General features: G+C 43.8%; 1 protein-coding gene across 6 annotated transcripts in view; it reads right to left on the reverse strand.

Annotated features, from left to right (window-relative positions):
• The window catches only part of DYM (dymeclin), a 223,858-nt gene that overhangs the window by 124,687 nt on the left and 77,350 nt on the right, over positions 1–21,821 (reverse strand). For all 6 annotated transcript variants that reach the window (XM_044431104.1, XM_044431105.1, XM_044431103.1 and 3 more), the window contains 3 exons: positions 9,906–10,088; positions 8,580–8,758; positions 5,768–5,893 (listed from right to left, as the gene is read on the reverse strand). In XM_044431104.1, coding sequence (XP_044287039.1) covers positions 5,768–5,893; positions 8,580–8,758; positions 9,906–10,088 — 488 coding nt within the window. The remainder of the gene's footprint in view (positions 1–5,767; positions 5,894–8,579; positions 8,759–9,905; positions 10,089–21,821) is intronic.

A 21,821-nucleotide genomic window follows, 5' to 3' on the forward strand; every position in this document is an offset into this window, starting at 1 on the left:
CATATGTGTGATGCACAGAGGCCACGACGAAGAAAAGCAGGTTGCTTACCTGTAACTGATGTTCTTCGAGTGGCCATCTGTGCATTCACACATATGGGTGATTCGCAAGCTTACCAGACTCGGCGGAGGGAGGTGTCATCATTGAAGAACGGATAAGAGAACAGCTCTACCAAAAGAGCAGTCCCATCTGGCACGTACATCAAGCCGATAATGCTTGGCGAAAGTACATGGACCAGCCCAGATCGCAGCTCTGCAGATGTCTTGCAACGGAACCCCTGCAGCAAAAGCGGACGAGGTCGCTACTGCTCGTGTAGTATGGCCAGTTGGAGAGACAAGTAAGTCTATTTTCGATAGCTGATAAGCCAGGACAATAGTCTGGGTGATCCAATTAGAGAGTCTCTGAGATGATATTGGTGATCCCTTTTTTTTGCTCGGAGTATTTAACAAAAAGTCTATTAGTAGTATGAAAAGATTCAGTGCAGGATCTGTAAAAAGCCAAGCAGCAGCGAACATCAAGCGTGTGTAGAGCACGTTCTATCGGGGTCAACGGTGACGGAAAGAAAGCCAGTAGAATGATATCCTGATTCAGGTGTAACGATGTGGCCACCTTGGGTAAAAAGGAGAAATCCATCCGAAGGACGACTTTTTCCTTATGGAAGTTCAGAAATGGTGGGTCTATGCAGAGAGCACAAAGCTTGCTAGCTCTTCGTGCTGATGTAACCGCTACTAGAAAGGCAGTTTTCCATGACACCAGGCGTAAGTCCGCAGTTGCTAAAGGCTCGAACGGTGGTTTGGTAAGTGCTTGGAGTACTACAGAAAGACTCCATGTCGGCATGGCAGGGCGAATAGACGGATGTAAATTTTGTAGTCCCTTAATGAAGCGCCGAACCAGCGGTTGTGAGAAGACTGATAACCCGTGTATAGTGCCACGATAATGGGATATAGCGGCTGAATAAACTTTGATGGATGACGGTTTAAGTCCCTCCTGATGCAAATGTAAAAGAAATTGTAAGATACTGGTGACTGAAGCCGTTGCAGGGGAGAACGAATGGCACTCCGCAAAAGAGGAGAATCTTCTCCATTTAGCCGTATAGGAACGACGAGTGGACGGTCTTAATGCAGATTCGATAATCGCCTGAATTTCTCTGTCGGTAGGCATGGGTATCGTGATACTCGCTGTCGAATTCGAAGTTGGGGCTGCGTATACCGTGTGTTGAGTGAAGTCACCCGTGGCGTGAGGTGCCCTCGGTACTGACTCGGCGACATGAATCAGGTGATTCGCCATGCCGTCAGCTTCAGAGAGAATATATCTGGATGGCGGATCGCTCCTCCTTGTTGTGTTAACAAGTGCGGGAGAGTTGGTAGATGAAGGAACGTTCTTCTGGACAGCAGCAAGAGAGTGGTAAACCATGGTTGTCTCAGCCACCACGGAGTCACTAGTATCCCCGTGGCCCTGTCCTGGGCTATTTTTGTTACTACTCTCGTCAGAAGTGGGATTGGAGGAAACGCATAAAAAGTCATGTTGCTCCAAGGGACCATGAGAGCATCTCCCATCGATCCCGGCCCGACGCCCGCTCTGGAACAGTAAAGGGCACACAGGCTGTTCTGTCGTGTGGCAAACAGGTCCACATCCGGATAACCCCACAAGCAGAAGAGTTCCTCGCAAAGTTGTTTGTCCAACTCCCATTGGTGGGTTGTCAACATCTGTCTGCTTAATGTATCTGCTTCGACGTTGTCGGTTCCAGCCAGGTGAACCGCCATAAGCGTAATGTTCCTCGGTATGCACCAGTCCCAAATGTCCATCAATAGGCGTGCCAAGGCTGGAGATTTTGTGCCCCCCTGCTTGTTGATGTAGAAAACTGCCGCTATATTGTCTGATGCAATTTGGACAATTTGACGGCATAACACAGTCTTGAAAGCCTTGAGGGTGTTGAAAATTGCCAGAAGTTCCAGGAAGTTGATGTGTTTCCTCGCCTCTTGTCAGTTCCAAGTACCTTGGACCTGAAGTCCCGAACATGCTGCACCCCATCCCAGGAGGGATGCGTCGGTGTACAGAGTTGTCGTTAGCTGAGGTGGTCAAAATGGGGTGCCGATCGAAGGGTTGTCTGTGATGGTCCACCATGTTAAAGTGTGAAGGACTGCAGGCGGGATCCGAATCTGCTTGGTGGCAGGATCTTGTTGCGGTTGAAAGGCAGCGTTGAAGAACAGTTGAATGGGTCGCATACGTAGCCTGGCATACGGGACAATGGCAATAGCAGCAGCCATATGTCCCAGTAGTCTCTGAACAGAGAAGGCTGGAACCGTTCCGTGTAGTCGAATCCAATGAATATGGCTGCATAAAGCATTCTGACGTTCCGGTGGGAGGAAAGCTTTTTCCTGTGTCGAGTCGAGTTGCGCCCCGATGAAATCGATGACCTGCATGGGAATAAGGGTCGATTTGTCACGGTTAATGCAGAGGCCGAGAGCATCGAACAAAGCGCAGGTCATTTGTATATCAGACAAGAGAGCTTGTTCGGATTGTGAGACGATCAGCCAGTCATCCAAGTATGGGTAAACCTGTACTCCGCGAGTCCGCAAGTGTGCGCATACCGGTGCCATACACTTTGTAAAGACTCGAGGGGCTGTGGCCAAGCCAAAGGGTAGGACGTTAAACTCGAACAGGTCGGATCCGACAGTAAAACGTAGAAAGCATCTGTGTGAAGGATGGATGGAAATATGAAAATAAGCATCCTTCAAATCTAGTGAGGCGAACCAATCCTCTCTTTTCAATAATGGAAGAATGTTCTGTAAAGTGGTCATCCGGAACTTCCTTGGTTTGATGTACTTGTTAAGAGTTCGTAAGTCCAGGAGACCACCGTCCCTTTTCGGGACCGTAAAATATCTGGAATAGAATCCATGCAATCCTTCCGAGCAGGACAATTTTCGAATCGCTCCCTTGAGAAGTAGCTGTGAGACTTCATCGCGTAGCACCGATGAAGAAGGTGTGAAGCGAATCGGGCTCGAAGGAGGGATAACACAGAATTCTATCCTATATCCGAACAAGATGATAGATAACACCCACCTATCAGATGTAATGGACTCCCAAATGGGAAGTCGGCCCTGGAGCCGGTCCCCAAAAGGGAGAAGGGAAGGTGGTACTGGAATAGAGAGGATGGTTCGCGCAAGCCAGGGCCCTCGAATCGCCTACAGCCTTGGGAAAAATGCTGTTGTGCTTGCTGCCTCCGACGCTGCCGTTGTTGGTATTGTTGGGTTCGAGGGTAGTTTTGCTGGCGCGGATAATATGGTTGATTCCGGTAGGACGACCAGGGCCACTGCCACTTACGTTTTTGCGGGAGCTCCATGCAGCGTGCGGTTAGGCGTGATTCATGAATCACCTTTAATTTTCGGTCAGTCTTCTGGTGCAACAGACCGGTACCATCAAAAGGCATTTCCTCGATTCTGCACTTCATCTCATCGGGGAAATTACAATTGCGCAGCCACGCATGTCAGCGTAGCGAGATGGCGTTGACGAGGGCCCTTGAATCGGTGTCTACATGGTGACAAGCAGTAGACAGCTGTTGTACCGCCACCTGCATTGCCTCCTTAATAAAAACCCTGGCAAGGTCCACTTGGTGGTCTGGAAGGGAGGAAGCGACGTTATCCAGTTTCTGCATGATAAAGTACTGGTAACGTGCCAGTGTCGCTTCGTAGTTCGATATGTGCACGCCGAGTCCAGAGGCCGCATAGACTCGGCGTGCAAGCATATCGATTTTCCTCCCTTCCTTGTCCCGAGGAGTGGTATGTCCCCTGGACTCCCTGCCCTGGGAGGATTCAACCACAAGAGAGTTCGGTTTTGGGTGACGGAGCAGGAAGGGAATGACATCATCCCGAACTCTATACATAGCCTCATATCTGCGGGAGGTCGCTTGTGGTTGGGCCGGTTGGTCCCAGGGTTGGACCATAGCCTGGCGCAGTGTACTTATAAGTGGCAGAGCTATGGATGCAGACTGCTCTCCCCGAACGACGTCATAGAAGTGATCTGTCAAAGGGCCTGGCTGTTGATGGGCTTCGATTTCAAGCGAACGAACCAAGCGGGACATAAGCTCTGTGAACGAGACATGAGGTTCGTCAGGTGAAGCAGGCCCTTGATATGCGACAGCCACATCAGGGGATGTGGAGTCGACCTCCGAGTCCTCAGAGTCTTCCACGTAGTGCGGCCAGTCGTTGAGGAGGAGGAGGTTTCAGGGGATGCTGGGTGCCTTGTCTCCGTACGCCTGGAGGTGGATGGCACATCCCTCAGGACCGATGGTGATCTATGCTCACGAGGGAAATAGGGATATGGCTGGTACCCACTCCAACTGGGGGGAGCACCATATCCCGGAATCAACCAACTTTCATCTCGACGCTTGGATGAACGGCTGCGACCTCTGGGAGGTAATGGTGAGGCCACATGAGATTCAGTCGGTGGCATGGGTGTTGGTGAGCGTTCCCTCGGCAGGAAGTCTCTGATTTCGCCATCAGAGATGGACTCCCGAAGTGGCTCCTCCTGTTGCTGGGAAGGCACACTCTCAGGCAGAGCGGTTGGCCTGGGGGATCCTGGTGGTGTCACCTGCATAACGAGTTGCAGGGCCAGTCCCGAGGGGGTCGGTACCGTGGCGGACGTTGGTACTGAAAAGCCCGATGAACCTGAGCCTCGTTGTTTTGGGCAATCAGGTTTTTTGCTCTTGCAAGCGGGCTTATCCACCTTTTCCTTCCTCAACTTCTTATGGGTGGAAGTTTTATCCAGACTGGTATGCTTGCGCTTCTCCCGTTTCTTAGTCAAGGGAGAAGGCAGCGACTGAGCCCCCATAGAAGCGGAGCCCTCGTCTGAAGGACGCTGAGGAGGGTCGGCAGAAGTCGAGGAAGGACGCTTCGCCGGAGCGCTCACGGTGGAGGAGGAGCGCTGAAGAGGCGCGGACGAAGAGGAAGCAGGCCATAGGAACAGTTGGTCGGACTACATTAATGCCTGATCCCATAGCAGCTTTCTGAGACGATTCTCCCTATTTTTCCGCGCCTGCTTGGTAAACGCCAAGCAATGACCGCACTTGTCGGTCCTATGCCCCTCGCCGAGGCAGAGGAGGCATAGATCATGTGGATCGGCCGGCGACATTTTAGATCCACATTCAATACACTTGCGGAATGCCGCCCACTGCGCCATCGCGGAAAAATGAAGAAAAGGGGACAGTATAGAGGGTAAGATAATATTTTTGTATTTTTGTTTTGTTTTTATATGGAGAGAAAGAATTCAAGAAGAAAACGGGCAGAATCGGGGAGAAGAACAAACTTGGAGCAAAAGAATTTTAAACTTTTTGAGAAAAAACAACGAAGAGGCACAGATCTATAGCGAGAGACGAACAGGCATGAGGCACAGCGAACGGCGGTCACAAAGACTGAGTAAAATGGCGGACACTCCGCTCTATTTATACCACAAAGGGGGAGGGGAGCGGAGTTTTCCCGCCAAAAACCGTTAGGTTTCTCATCTTCCGGCCTAGGCACTGCGCAGGCGCAGCAACCCGTATGTGTGATGCACAGAGGCCACGACGAAGAACCTTACTAAAGTAAGAGCATCCTGAAAAATATATGGCAGACATGACCCTCTGGGAAAAGTTTGGAAAACCTCAAACACTGAAAAGTAAATTGAATACATGCAAAGAGCAGTCACTGCAGCAAAACCTGACAATGAAAAGTCCTTAGACAGACATACATTTAATTATTACTTGAAGTAACTTTATCACAGCTTATAACTTACCACTTCATGAATGGAACGATTGAAACCATCATCTTCAGTAAGGATTAACAGAATTATCAGAGCCATGTACACATGGTGTGAATTCCTTTCCTCAACATGATAAAGAATCTCAAGAATCGGCAGCACCTTTAAGGGACCAAAATGGGAGGGGGGGAGAGAGAGAAACAGGCAGGCATTTTAATAGCATTTCAAAATTCCTAGAACAAGAAGGATCTTCACCTTTTAAGTTTCCAGATCTGTATTTATATTACAGGCTAATAATAGGGCTAATGATAATATATGTCTAACAGCATCCTTTAGGCAGGTAAAGCAGATTGTTCTAATATTTTACCAGTATTAGTACTGAGCATGGTTTTAAGGCACATTATGTTACTCTCATTTAAAACTGTCATCTCATGTTGCTACTTTTCTTCAGATTATTTCAGTATTTTCCAAACCAAAGCATGGTTAAACAGTTTACCAGATTCTACAAAGTTCATTATCAGATTATTTTCTAAGACTACTTTAACATCCATTGCAATCACTGCAGCACTCCTTCACTCACTGTTTTATTTCCCCTTCCTTCTCATCTTTACCAATCAAGCCATCAGCCATGTCTTGTTGCTAGGAGAAACTCAGTTCTTTTTCCTGAATATGCCTATTTTCAGGATACCCACTCAATACCATCCTGACAACTGTACTTGAACTCTTATACTAGAAATGATTGAATACCAGGCAATAAAATATGAGAATTCTGACTATGCAAGCAAAATATCCTTACTGGTTTTTATTTTAGTGCAAAGAGGAAAATATGCTAAATGCTCAGGACAAGATTTTTTAAACATTCTTCTGCAGCATTTGCAGTGGCTCACTTGGCTTTGTAATGTTAATTTGTGATGCCAAAATGTATGTCTTTGCTTAAAACAACATTGTTGCCATAATCCCTTCCTGTGCTCTTTCTGAGCATACTAGTGTTCTTCAACATAATGTGGGACTCGCCATCTGTTTTGGGTTAATGGGACCATTTGAAATTTTAAGAATATCATGAGTGCCACAAGAGAGCTTCCCATTTGTAAAATGGCTGCCACTGTGGGCATGGCTGGTTACAAAATGTTCATTTTCCAAAACGCAAACTGGTGAATATACAAGAAAAGAAACTTGATCAGGAACCCGAGTACAAAGCAGAGGCGAAATCCAAGTTCCAAAATGCAAAATGACTCTTTTGAACCCAAACAAAGATGATGCCAGAGGGCAATACTTTGTTTTGCACTATTCCAGCTTCCCAGTTTTTAAAACATTTAAATAAATATCTTAGTAACTAAAATAAAAATTAGGAGGTGTAGAGAGTCAGAATATGAATACATGACAATCAATCAATTGCAGCAAAAGAATTTGTTTTGTTTTTTAAGACAATGGAAAAATAATAAAAATCATGTTCTGTAACACTCCAAGTTTATCAGTGGAGATAGGAAGCATCAAAGAAAGACGTACATAAATTTAATTCCTTTTCCTCCGGCACAAGCACAAGAACAACAAGCAAAAGGCACATGAAGCAATCTGAAATTAGCAACACCAGAGGGAGACAAGATAGGTTTATATCTAGGATTTGGAAAGATGGATTTTCCTTGATATTTTCCATCAATATCACCAAATTTTCCTAGAAAGTGAATTGCTGCACTTCAGAATACCATCCCTTGCTTTACAAGCAACTTTTCACTAAAGGGGGCAGAATCAGAACAAACCACAGATTGTGATTTTCTACATCACAAATGCAAAGTCTTGAGTTCCTGAAAGGCTCCTCTGACATGTAATTTATTGAGGAATGTTTTAAATAAATACCCTTTTCCACTGTCACCTGAAGACTCAAATGGACTGTAAGCAGGACTAAATTGCCTTCTCTCAGAAACGATCATTTCCCCCTTTTTAACTGCATCCAGCCTGAGGACTGGATTCCATTGCAATGCTTAAATTACCAGGCTGTAGGCAACCAGAAGGAATCCAGAGCCCTGACTGTTCGTTATACCACCTTAGCTAGTGCTTTTAGAAGGGGGGCGGGGGGATATTTGACTACTACTGAAGGAGTCAGGTTGAATTCTCTGGATTTTGCAGAGGTCCACCTACTTTCTTCCCAAACTTCAAGTACTGGTTCTGTATAACTGAAAAGCTCATTTACCACATGTTTTTCCCCTAATAGATGTACAATTTTACTATCTTGTATGTGTTGCCATTCTTCAAACATGTTCAACTTTTTTATTAACTGTAAAGTATTTACCACCACTTAGCCTTTTCAGCTTACCACTCCTCTGCTCAGAGAAAGGTAGCAATACAGTAGACATAGTGTAGGGACACTAATTCTGAGTTTTAATAACTATAGTAGCTAAAGTGGGAAGCTCAGTTACTCACAGAGAGTTATATGAACACTGCATGCACTTCAGAGACACCCCCTGCCTGAAAATCCCAACTAATGCTAATACAACTGGATTTGGTGGATACAATCCCTGAAGTTGGGTGGGAATAGCTGGGAAAATAAGCCCAAAACACACAGAAGTATGCATGGAAATGCATGGGCACAGTGAAGAGCAGATCATATGACCCACACATCATTCATCATCCCCACTACAGTCTGACCAACGAGAATCCACAGTAGCATAACTTCCTAATTGCCATTTCATAACATCAGAAAGTAAAGGAAACACGGTCTAACTCAATTTCTACTCCAGTACCTAGTTTTCTCAACCACAGTACAAGATCAAACATTTCACAAGGAAGCTCAAGTTTTATGAGTGTCTAGTATTACTTGCAGTACAGTGGAATATTCAGTAAGTATGCTTACCAGATTTTCCATATCTGTTCGAGCCAACATATATGTTCGAACATTGCTGTTCTGATGCAACAGAGTGTACAAAAGGAGGGTTGCTTGGTCAGAGTTCTGCTGCTCACACAGAGTGGTATACAAACTATTAAAATTGATCTGGAAAGTGTGAGGATTTGGTGAAGGAAGAGCTGTGCTATCTGGAAGGAAAGAGCAAATATAGTTTTTTAAAGGTCCATTTTGCTGGTTTTTTAGGTTTATATCAGCAATCTTTTTAGAGTTATTGTTAGACCAAAACTACATGTGGGGATTCAATCCTTTTTGTTGGTTTGCTTTTGTCAAATATTTGTATAGAGGTAGCACTGCCATTGCAACCCACTTTAAGTCAGTAGCCCAGTAATGGGTGCCAACTTACCCGGTGAAGATCAGTAATTTAGATAAGAATGCCTAGAAAGCTTTTTATATCTGTTGCCAAGTTTTATCCTAATTCTCTTTAATGCTTAATATTCATGGGAAAGGGGGCACAACTATCTAAACCTCACAAAACTATTACTGGACACAATGACCAAGCACAGGTTTTTGGTGACCACAATACCTGATGGAACACTGCTCCTAACCAACATCTACCCAGACACTACAATCAAGCTCTTGCACCTGCCTCTGATAGCCACCACCACTGAGGGAGGCTTGGTTGGTGGCAAGGGTGGCCTCCCTTCCCACTGAGGCCTGCCTGGTACCAACCTTACTGTCTTATTGGCACAAGTTTAAGACTATCCTCTATCACACGACATTTAATTAGTTTATCAGGGCTTTATTTGTTGGTTAATCAGGTTCCGAGATTTATCTTGTTTAAGTTATTGGAATTTTAAATGGTTCAAATTTGTTTTGAAATTGCTTAATTTTTAAAAATTTTGCATGCCAACATTTTTCCAAAGATGTTTTACAATGTGCTACATTTTAGATTTTTAAAAAATGACTTATTGCAAACCACCCAGAGAGCTTTGGTTATTGGGCAGTACAGGAGTTAAACAAACAAATAAATAAAGCAGTTGTCAAATTATAGAAGGAGGCAGAACAGGTCTAATCCCCTTAAATTTGTGATGACCCCTTACCTACTAGTTTTAGAAAGAGGGCATAATTTGGCTAAAGTGGGGTGGGAAGAGTCAGGAGGTGGTGTTTATTAACAGTATTAAAGGTCCCTCTTCTTTTCATACCTATAAATTGAGCCCTGCCAATAAGCTCAGAGTCAGGCTAGGGTTTGAATGCACAGTTACTTGGTCCAACGCCAGAGAAATAGAAATCCATACTTTGTTTCTTGGTAAATTATCACTTTTAAAAGACACATACCTTGTGTGTTCTTGAAAGACATAATAGCTTGTCTATAAGGGTTGGGTGTATCTGGTGCATCGGTCAGATTTGCCAGGACAAGCAGCAGCAGAAGACTCTGATTTGCTAGTGGTGAAGATTCTTCCTGCTGAGGAGCCCGCTTGCTTCCCACACCTCCTAGTGTGAACACTGTCCACAGGCCAGCTGGAGGAAAGGGGAAAGAATCAGATTTAGACTTCTCAGATGGCTTTGGCTTGATGTTTGAACTATATTCTGAGCTCTGGTTCAGTTTGTACAAATGGAAAAAACAATTTAGACATTCAGAATAGATATAAGTTGTATCCATGCCTCATCCATGCCTTATTTTGTATTTTATTTGATGTTGTAAGCCGCCCCGAGGCCTCGGCAAGGGGCAGCATAGAAATGTTTTAATAAATAAAATAAATAAATAAATCCCAGTAAGACAGAATTTCTTGGACCAAATTAATCCAGAACCAAAATGGAAATAATCTCCGAAGAAACTAATCATTCTAAGTAATTTAAGCTAGCTATGCAGCCCATGTCCACATGCAGCTTCCTGGAATTATGGTGAGGTCATTATCCATTTGCAAGAATAGAGGGGACACACGGACCTCCTTGATCTGGGGCAACACAACCAGGCACGATGTTGAGCTAGTGGGGCAGCTAGTGGGGCAGCACGGAACAGTTAAGCTGTACTGTTATACCATTATGGATGCCCAAAGGAGAGCCAGACGGGGTCAGAGAAGCGGGAGGGTGGGTCCGCCATGTCCCAGAATTTAGATGCAACCCAGGAAAAAATGTTTGGGGAAAAAAGGCTGAAGCAACTTATTTGTTCCTTTGGTTCAGGTAACAGAATTTTCTTACCAGAAGTTTTTACAGTCACAAGTTTTTATATACGAGTCAGGATAACATTTTAAAAAGTTTCCAATAAAGTTTTTCAGTTTTGCCACTTACTTATTTCATTATAAACTTGCTTGATGCCACGTACGCTAACCTGAGCAGCTTGTGGGAAAGGCAGGATACGGATGTAACAACAATAAATACTTTTGCTTGCAAAAGCATGCTTAATTCTCCATTACACCAAAGAATTAACTCCTGTTATGGTATGCATCAGACTGCATAATGCAGTACAAAACCTAACAATTATTGTAACACAATTGTAGTGCAATTCCTCTTAAGTGATCACAGATGCAATGGCAACGCAGCTGCCTAGGTGGTCTGACTAAACATATTAAGGAACATGTGGAATTCTGAGGTATAGTACTAAGTTCTCTGAAAAGATACTTGTTGTTCCAACATGGCATAGCACACCTATGGAATACAAGTAAAACTACCCAGAATCATTAATTCTTTATCCCTTTTCTCTCCCGCACCAACATCCCCCTACACAGAAAACCAGAAACCACCTCATGATGAAGGTTCTATTCACAGGGAGGGAGGGATCATGGAGTAAGATGCAAAAACAGTATTCTCTCCATGGAATCTTGTGATACCATTCAGCAAAAAAATGCAGGGTGCAATTTTACTTCTTGTATAGCGAAGCGATAAGCCCATATACAGCAGTCTCTCCTTTGAACCATGCAGTCTCTCAACTCTGAATTGCAAGTTTGGAGGTGAGCAAAAAGGCCATGAAGTAGGGCTGGCTTGGGAGCAGAAAATGGCGTAGAATGCAGCAGTTAAGATGCAATTTTTTTATTTTATATTGTTAATTCGTTTTATATTTTTAATGTATTATATTTTAATGTTTTGTGAGCCACCCCAAGGCTTCAGCGAATGGGGCGGCATAGAAATTTTCTAAATAAATAAATAAATATAATAAAATAAATATAATAAAATGAAGCACCTAGTTATAGGCAGCATACATAGAAACAGCAAGTCAGAAGAGACCTCCTGGGTGATCTAGTCTGATTTCCAGCACAAGCCAGCTCCACTCAGGTAATCCCTAATATGTGGTTGTCCAATCTTTCCTTGAACGCCCTCACTGATGGGGCCTCCACCATCTCCCTTGGAAGTCATTCCATGATGCGAAGAACATGTTGCGAAGAACCGCATCAGCTGCTTATTAACTACTGAGCCATGTTCTAGGTTTTCTTATTGTCATACAAAGCCCTAAGCAACTCATTCTTATGGTACTTAGCTGGCCCTCAGAACTCAGTTAAACCCAAGTTCTTCTGAGGCAGCTTTTCTCAGGCAAAGGCATGTCTCCAAGCAGGAATGTGTAAGTGGGAGTTCTCTTATGGAAGCTTTTTGGAAAACCCCTTTGGAATGCTCACCATGTATTTCAAAAGCTAGAACATGGACAAGTTTTAAATGCCTTCTGACTACAGAACTATTCACTCAGACTTTCCCCTGACTTGCAAGAGACTCCTGTTATTGTACGCTGCTGCCGCCTTTTACTTTGGATTTTGCTTTCTTTACATTCTGTTTAAACACATAAAAGGTGTAAATATTATATTCTGATGCTGGGAACAATTGATGGCAAAGGAGAGGGGATGGCAGAGGATGAGGTGGCTAGACAGAGTCACTGGGGCAGTGGGTGTGGGGTTGGGTGGACTCCAGGGGATGGTGGAGGACAGGAGAGCCTGGGGGAATGTTGTCCATGGGGTCGTGATGGTCAGGCACGACCTTGCGACTAAGCAAAACGAAAGAAAATATTATATTTTATTATGCTGTTTTGTTTTTAATTCTGTAAATTGCTCAAAGAAATTTATAGGAATGTATTAAATAAATAAATGCTGCTGATTTGTTTGTTTCAAGAATAAATCTGCTAGAATCTGGTATTTTATGCTGGAATTTTTAAAACATGCATGGTCTAAGAAAAACATGTCTGTGTGAAACTGTGGTCATACACACATTTGATTCTTAAATATGCATTCACCAATGAACATTTTCAGAATGCATTTTTTCATAAATCGTTTTTCAACGCCCCCCACCAAACTATACAAAGTTCAAAAATCACCCGTTTCCTCTAGCATATAAGCAGCATTCAAACCGAGAAAGAATGCTTTGAAAAACAACTTTCTATTAGGATAAAAGTATTTCTTTCAAAACCGAAATAACTTTGCATTCATATTTCTAGATTAAAATTCCACAATTCTTTTTATGCAGTTGTTTTAAACGAGATATGGCATACAGGATGTGTCACCCCAAATATAATTTAGAATGAGGGGAAAGTCCAATTTTCAATTAATCTATGTGTGGCAACAATCCAGAAGGCTGACAATTTTATTTTAAGATCAACATTCTAAGATTATGCGTTCCTATTCAATCTTCTATTGTTTATTAATGTAACCTTTTGAGATATTGTTCAGCTTGATATCTGCAAAAGCCAGTTTTGACATGTACTTCTAGTGCTTACAGCTCACTTTTCTCCACTCCAGTTAATGATGCCATCAAGTTTCACAAACTGCTGTGCATGAACTCTTGGCCAGCAGATTTAAAATCAAACAAGAACGCCCTTTACTAGCTATTGGTACAAAAACCAAGAAGACATACATTTAAAAAAAATTCAAGGGCTTTTGTAGCTGAAAATATTATTTCAGAGATAGTTGGAACTAGATATTATAAAGACTGCTTCTGCCCATAGTGTAATAATGTCAGTGACTGAGAGGTAATATGATAGCACTCTACAAGTACCTGAAAGGCTGTCACAAAGAGAAAGGCCAAGATCTCTTCTTGTTCATTCTACAGTGCAGGACATGGAATAATGGACTTAAGTTAAAAGAAAGATTTAGTCTAGACACCAGGAAGTATTTCCTCACCGTCAGAGTAGTACGGCAATGGAACCTACTACCTGGGGAAGTTGTGGGCTCTCCCTCATTAGAGACATTCAGAAAATGTCTGGACCATCACCTGAATGGAATGGTCTTACTGAAAGTCCTGCAATGGCCTACCGGCCCCTCCTATTCTGTGATTCTATGATTTCTAAAACTAACCCAGAGTTGAGCATTTTCCGAATCATCTATAAAAGCACGAAATTTGAAAATGGGAGCATCTGCCCAGCCACTGTGGAAACACGATACTGGAACAGATAAAAACCACAGTGAAAATCCTCCAACAATCTTGTGGATAACAATTCATTATCCATGAAAGGAGAGGATTTGAGGCATCTTTTAGGGGACGGAGGGTGCATATTTCTGAGAAACTAGGTGGACAGGGGCTGGCTTGGTTTATCTTAGTTTTAAGATAAAACTACTTAGGAGGGTGTTAAGATTATTTTTTAAACAAAATTTGTTCCCATAACATCCTGGACTAGAAATTGTTGGCAGGAAATGTTATAGAAGTTTTTAAAAGTATTTTTCAAGTAGGAGAAAAGAGAAACCATTTGCCACATGATCTAGAAAACCAAGGAAACTCAATCCAGACCACCCGAAATGCTCAGACAATGCTCCTGCCGTTCTCCCAGCCCAGTTTTCAGTGTTTTTTCTCCTGCCCTTTCCTCACCAATTGCTGAAGGAAGGTGGACCACATGGATAACCTATGCGAGTAGACTAAGAGCACATTCCAATGTGACCTCCGCAGTGCTCCACCTCCATGCTCTTCCTACAGCAGCTAGTGGGCCAATTTCAGCCAGCTGGCTGGGGTGCTTTGGGATATGCCATTCCTTGGCCATCCCAGTCTCCTCCCCTTGCTGACCCCCCCAACACCCTGTTTGCCCCTTCGCTGAAGGCTGCCTTACAGTCTCAAAGACATAGTCGATACAGCTCTTTCCACACCAGCTGCAAGAGGGTGATAGGTCTGAGCATGGACACCGAATGCCAAACTTGGAAGCGTCTTCTACCCTCAGGTCTGGGAGTCCAAATACTCCTATAGCGCTCTAGTTGCTGTCCAGGATGAGCACATTCCAAGCCTTGCACCGTCATTCTCTCTCTCTGCTCTTACATCCCACTGGCATCCCTGCTCACAATCTTTGCACTTCAAGCACCCCCTCACCTTCGAAGATCCCTGCTCCCTCTCTCTTACCGCCCTGTGTGCTTGGACGTGCTTTCCAAAACACCTGAATGATGCCACCTCTCTTATGTCAAAGGACCCACTTTTTCAGTGGTGCTTTTGGCTCCATGCCCTAGGTCACCTGCCCAGGTGTAGCTAAGCTTTGCCAAGTACACCTGAAACAACCACGTGCTGATTGTCCATTCTCCTCTGCTGCTGCTCCAACTCCACTCCTCTATTTCTTTTGTGCCAAATTTTGGATTGCAGGCTCTTGCACTCTTCCAAGCAGGGCTGTTGAACAGACCTGTAGCAAAATCTGCCCTGCTTTAGGGTCCACGGATGGCCCTTCCCCTCTTCCTGGCCCCATTCCTTTCCCCTGCCTGCCAATTGTTTGGTGCTTTCCTGGCTTTTGCAGTTTTTTCCGCATTCTGAACAGCTGAAATCTTTCTCTTAAGGCTTAGTTACTAGCCATAAGGACGTTAAACTACAGCATGCTGGTAGTTTGGATAGTCCAATTCCTACAGTTGGAATGTGGCAATATACCACAGGTATTTGACCTGAAATATGTGAAGAAAAAATTAAAGCACCCTTAATGTGATTTAAATTAAATTATGAATCAAATATTTATTGGGAGGCTTGTAACAATGTAAAGACAATAGCATGTACTTGACACGGGCTATTTAAATTAAAGAAAAAAATAACAAAAGTACTGTAAACTGTTGACATACTAAGCTTAGCAACCCAAAGAAACATGCATGACAACCATTCATTTATTTCAAGAATGTGACTATTTTCCACTACGTTTGTCGGGATATCTTTAGTTTCACCATCATGATTTATTAATTTCATTTCACTCAGGGGCAGTTTTGCTCACATGCTTTGTCAGGATAATCACCTAAACATTACAACTTTGAAACTGGGAAGATCATTATATTGTATTTGCAGTTGGCATGCATTCACTTTTACTAATGAACTTATGAAATGGAACATTTTCCAACCCACATCACTACCCTTCGGTTTATGATCTTTCCACAGAGAAGTATTTTTGCCAAAATCACAGAGGCTGAAAACATACTGTGGAGGCATTCAAACACTCCCAGTCCCCCGTGTTCAGGCATGTGGTGTCAGTAGGCATGGAAACTAACAGGAGCACTGGATATGTCAAGAAGAAAGCAGTTTGTGCTTTCTGTCATCCTCCAGGGACTGTGATTACATGGCTTGATGGAATGTGAATTCTTCTCCTTAAATATTTAGGCATAAGAAAACATTGTAGCTCAGTAGAGAAACATAAGAACAAGACAATAAAAGCTTTGAACACTGACAGCAATATATTTTTTAAATCCTAATTTGTTCAATAACATTTTCCAGGTTACATGTAACATTAAGTGTAGAAGTTTAATCCAGTGAATGGCATTTGCCTAAGATAATTAACTGATGCGAGTTTGCAATACAGAAGAAAAGACTACTGAAAACTAATTATGAAAGCATCGTTTTCAGGCGACAGGAAGTCTGGCAAAAGTTAGACAGTTCTGAATATCTGAATACTTGTAGATTTACTTCGCTTTAAGATATAAGCACTGACGAGTTTTCAAGCAACAATGTAAATGTGCTAAGAAAGTTTTAAACAGCAAGTAAACATCAGGAAAATTTTGGTTTTACTATACAAAAGCATAGTATGGAAAATGATGGTGCGTCAGTCATGTGACCTTTTTGTGCAGAGGAAAGGTTTTTATAGGATTCAACTTTTACAACTACCATCTTAGGACAGTAGATTATTCTAGAATTTCCAAATTCATGAATAGGCTCTAGTAGACTTCAAACCAGACTTAACCTGCAATCACTAAAAAGTCAATCCTCAGGGTGGTAAAATTAGGTTTATTCCTAGAGGTATACAGAGGAGTACAATCCTAATTAAGCTACACCTGTGCTTTGTGTAAAAGCAGCCCTCCCCAGTCTAGCAGATACTTAATATTTTGGACTTCAAGACCTATCAGCCTCACCCAGCATGGCTGAGAGTCAGTGTGGTGCAGTGTTTGAGAGTATGGGGCCAGGACTCAGGAGGTCTGGGTTCTAGTCCCTGCTCAGCCTTGGCGTTCACTGGTGACTCTGGGCCAGCCACAGAATCTCAGACAACCTACTTCAAAGGACTGTTGTCATTGGGGTAGGACGGAGAGGAGGTGGAGGAGGAGCATTATATAAGCGACCTTGAGTTCATTTGAAGGAAAAACAAATATTATAAATAAACAAAGGTGAATTGTAGGTCCAATACATCTGGAAAGTAACCAGCTAGGGAAGGCTGTGTTAATTCTCAAGAGTACTGGGATGAAGGAGGAAGAGAAAGACCTTTAAAATGAGTAAATAGTCATCTCTGTCTCCAGCACAGCACACTAGGTCCCTTTATTCCATACTGAATAAGTTCACATGATCACAGAAGAGGAAATAAGCCAGTCTGATTTATTCCCCCATCAATGAATGGCTGTCCCATGCCTGGATTAGCATAATTACTGTTGCTAGAATGGCTTCTTGTGATGTGCCAATATGGGGAAGCTGGCTTGCCGCTGTGGGTAACAAGCCACCCTAAATCCATGGGCTGTTGTAAGATTTGGGGTGCTGTTACCCATGGCAACAAGCCAACTTCACCAGGCTGTCCTGAGACAAAAAGCCATGCCACCAAAGGCAACTGCCCCCCACCCCCCAGCATGCAACACACGGGTACCTGATCATGCAAACGGCCCCATTGTCTGAGGACGGGTGTCAAAAGCTTGCATACTGCACTGTGGCAGACAACCTTCTGCCTTCCTTCAGGCATATTTGGAATTTTTTTCCCCATCTCACAGGTGAGTTTGTCATTTCGGAGTTTTCTCCTTCCTCATTGCCCTCTCCTCCATTGTCCCCTTCACCCTGTGTTCCTGGTTTCTGTTCTCCCCTGCAGGCCCCCACCCCCCTGCACATACCTGGATTCTACGATCGCCCCCTTGCTTTGAGTTCTGCCGCTCTTCTCCAACACTCCAGAATTCTCGGTATTTTTGTGACCGCCCCCCACCCCCCGCACCTTCCTCACCTAAGAAGCAAGCAAGAGGTTGGCAATCTTCTGAACTGCCAACTTCTTGCTTTCTTCTTCGGGTTTCAGCAGTGTAGGGCCGAGGAAGGCAGTGGTGAGGGGGGAATCACAGTGAGGGGCTGGGGAAAGTGAGCAAGAGGGGAATGCAGTAAGGCCTTGGTGGAGACCCCATTGCTGTTCCATGCACAGATTATGGTGATTCCTTCGGGGAACCTGACACTTCATGATGTGTTTGTAGAAACACAAGCATCCAATCCATCGTAAAACTAGAAGGGAAGGAGAACTGTGGAAACTGCCTTGCATTCCTTGAAAGGAAAAAAATACAGGATATAAATATGACAAATAGATATATTAAAATGTTAAGTGATTTTGAGTATCTGTCAGATAGCTTTTGCTGCCCTGAAAGTGAAGATCCAAAGCAGGGTTGATACTGATGAGTATTTTCAAGAAGTTTTGATTTTTTTTTAAATGGTTGCAAAATTATGCTGAAATAGGACAGATGGAATTATGTTTGAATACATTTAAAACTAACATAGACCAGATCTGATCTGACCCATATTTCCCTAGTAATAAGGAGGGATTTCAAGTATCCTTGCATTAATTGGAAATCTAATTTTGTCCTCACTACCGCAGTTCTTAGAAGGTAGAGAAAGGAACAAGAAGCCTGCTATCAGATTTAATCCTGATATTTTTGTGAGCTATTAGATGGTACAGAGATTAACTGAATAATAAATAACAATAGTTGCTTTAATGTTATTTCAATGAAGCGTTAATATTTTAATAGCATTTATGAAATTATGTATTCTTGTATTTAAGTTGCTGTATACTGCCTTGGTGACATTTGTGGAAAGACAAGTACATAAATAATAGCATTTCTCTTCCCCCTCTTCATCCTCCTCCCAGTGGATGAAGTGAAAGTGCTGAGGACATTTGGGGATAGAAATCTGGACAACAAGAAACCTGAAATTGCTGTAAGGTCAAATGTGTTCCTTGGGGCTTTAGGAAAACTGATTTCAAACAGATCCGGGGAGAACTGGGTATGGTTTCATGGCAAGAAGTTCTAGAGGAGCAAAAAATCAAGAGGGTTGGAACCTTCTAAAAAGTGAAATATTGATGGAGCAACTGGAAACTATTTCAATGAAAGTTAAAAATGGGAGACATTTGAAGAAGTCAGTTTGTGCAGAGAATTCTAAGTAGATGTGACCTTAAAAAATTATGTACAGGAAATTGAAGGAGCATTTAGCCAATGATGAATACAACAGAGTGGCCCTAACATGCATGAACAATGTCAGGAAGACAAAAGCCCACAAAATGACCAAACACCACAAAAAGAAAAGAAATATCAAATATTATAAACCACAAAATGAAAGAAAAAGAAAATTATCTGGCTATGCTCCAAGCAAGAAGGTGATCAGAGAAGAGATGGGTCTACTGCTTATCAAAGATGTTGAAGTGTTAACAGGTGATGGAGAGAAGGTAAAAGTACTCCATTCTTTTGTCTCAGACTTGTCCTACAAGAGGAAATGTGTTTGACCTGGGAAAAATTAGAATCAACAATATAAGAAGGGACTTATTTATTTATTTATTTATTTATTTATTTATTTATTTATTTATTTATTTATTTGAAGCATTTTTATGCTGCACCCTTTGCAACAAGCCTCGGGGTGGCTTACAAAGCAAATAAACAAATGTTGAATAAACATTAAAAATCCGGATACATCTCAGCAGAACTATAAAACCAGTAAATAAAAACAGCAAGTAACAGGTAAAATATCATTTAAATAAAAAGGTCTTGGCCTGGCGCCGAAAAACAAATAACGACGGTGCCAGGCAGACCTCTCTGGGGAGCGCACTCTATAGGTGGGGCGCCACCGCAGAGAAGGCCCTCCTTCGGGTACTCACCCTCCTAATATCTTTCACGGAGGGCTCCCGGAGAAGGGCCTCTGTCGCCAATCTCAGGGGGCGGGAGGGCATATATGGACTCAAGCGCTCCTTTAGATAACCAGGTCCCAAGCCGTTAAAGGGCATAGGTGATAACCAACACCTTGAATTGGGCCTGGACTTCAATGGGAAGCCAGTGAAGCTGAAAGAGAACTGGGGTTATGTGAGAACAACACCCAGTCCCTGTCAGCAACCTGGCAGTTCTATTCTGCACCAACTGAAGTATCCAGACCGTCTTCAAGGGCAGCCCAACATAGAGCGCATTACAGAAGTCTAATCGGGAAGTTACCAATGCATGTGTCACTGTCGCCAGGCAATCGTTCTCCAGGTAGGGGCGCAGCTGATGGATCAGCTGAAGGTGAAGGAAAGCGCTCCTCGCCACCACTGTCACTTGAGCTTCTAACGACAGCTCTGGGTCAAGGAGCACTCCCAAGCTGCGGACCCTGTCCCTAAGAAGGAGTGCAACCCCATTCAGGACAAGGTCCAGGTCCCTCATCCCGAACCACCTACTAACAGGACCTTCGTCTTGTCTGGATTGAGCTTCAGTTTATTGGCCCTCATCCAGCCCATTACCTCGGCCAGGCACCGGTTCAGTACAGCCACTGCCTCACCTGGCTTGCTGGAAAACAAGAGGTAGAGCTGGGTATCATCAGTGTACTGATGATTCCGCAGCCCACACCTCCTAATGACCTCTCCCAGTGGTTTCATGTAGATGTTAAATAGCAAGGGGGACAAAATGGACCCCTGCGGCACTCCATGGCATAACTGCCATGGCGCAGAGCCATAGTCCCCCAGCACCACCTTCTGGAATCGGCCATTGAGATAGGAGCGGAACCACTGCAAAGCAGTGCCTCCAACTCCCAATCCCGCTAGCCTATCCAGAAGGATACCATGGTCGATGGTATCGAAAGCCACTGAGAGGTGCAGAAGGACCAACAGGGACGCACTCCCCCTGTCTCTCTCCCTGCACAGGTCATCATACAGGGTGACCAAGGCAGATTCAGTACCATACCCGGGTCTGAAGCTGGACTGAAATGGGTCCAGATAATCATTTTCATCCGAGAGTGCTTGGAGCTGCCCCGCCACCACCCGCTCTAACACCTTGCCCAGGAATGGGATGTTGGCCACCGGTCTATAATTGGCAACCACCTCTGGATCCAGGGATGCCTTCTTTAGGACTGGCTGGACTACCGCCTCCTTTAAAGGGGCAGGGACTCGGCTGTCTCTTAGAGAGGCGTTGACAACCTCCAGGATCCAGGTCCCTATCCCATCCTTGGCTTTCTTGAGTAGCTAAGACGGGCAAGGGTCCAGTAAGCAAGGTGGTAGGATGTATTTGTCCAAGCACCTTGTCCACATCATCAGGCCGCATCAACTGAAACTCATTCATCCATCAATTTTGGACCAGATGGCAACATTGGCACCTCCCCAGAAGGTTCTGAGTCACTAGTAGAGTCCAGCTCGTGACGAATCTGAGCGATTTTCTCCTTGAAATGCTTGGCAAAGTCGTCACAGCGGGCCATCGAGGGTGGCATGAAGTCTTTCTTGGGGCTCAGATAAACCAGCCCCTGAACCACCCAAAAAAGCTCCACTGGACGGCATTGTGAGGAGGCAATGAAAGCGGAAAAGAATTTCTTCTTCACCACCACCACCACCCTTACAGCTCAGGATAGGATAAGTAAATATTTCCTAGTTGCTTTAAGAGTTCACATCTCCATGGCCAGAAGAAACATCCCAGAGTGCTGAAGGAGCTTAAGGACATTATTTCAGAGCTACTACCTACGATTCTTGTGGGCTGTTGTAGAATAGGTGAGAGGTAGGAAGAATGAAGATGGTAAATCCACCCTGTCTTCAGAGTCAATTACAGACTGGTGTCAATACAAGGAGAAATTCTAGGAGGATTATTAAGCCATCAATGCATGAGCATTTGAGAAAATATGCATTGATTACTAAGAGCCAGCATGGGATTGTCAAGAATATGACACATT

The sequence above is a fragment of the Varanus komodoensis genome, unplaced genomic scaffold, assembly GCF_004798865.1.
Source record: "Varanus komodoensis strain SLA01 unplaced genomic scaffold, ASM479886v1 scaffold22, whole genome shotgun sequence".
Taxonomy (NCBI): domain Eukaryota; kingdom Metazoa; phylum Chordata; class Lepidosauria; order Squamata; family Varanidae; genus Varanus; species Varanus komodoensis.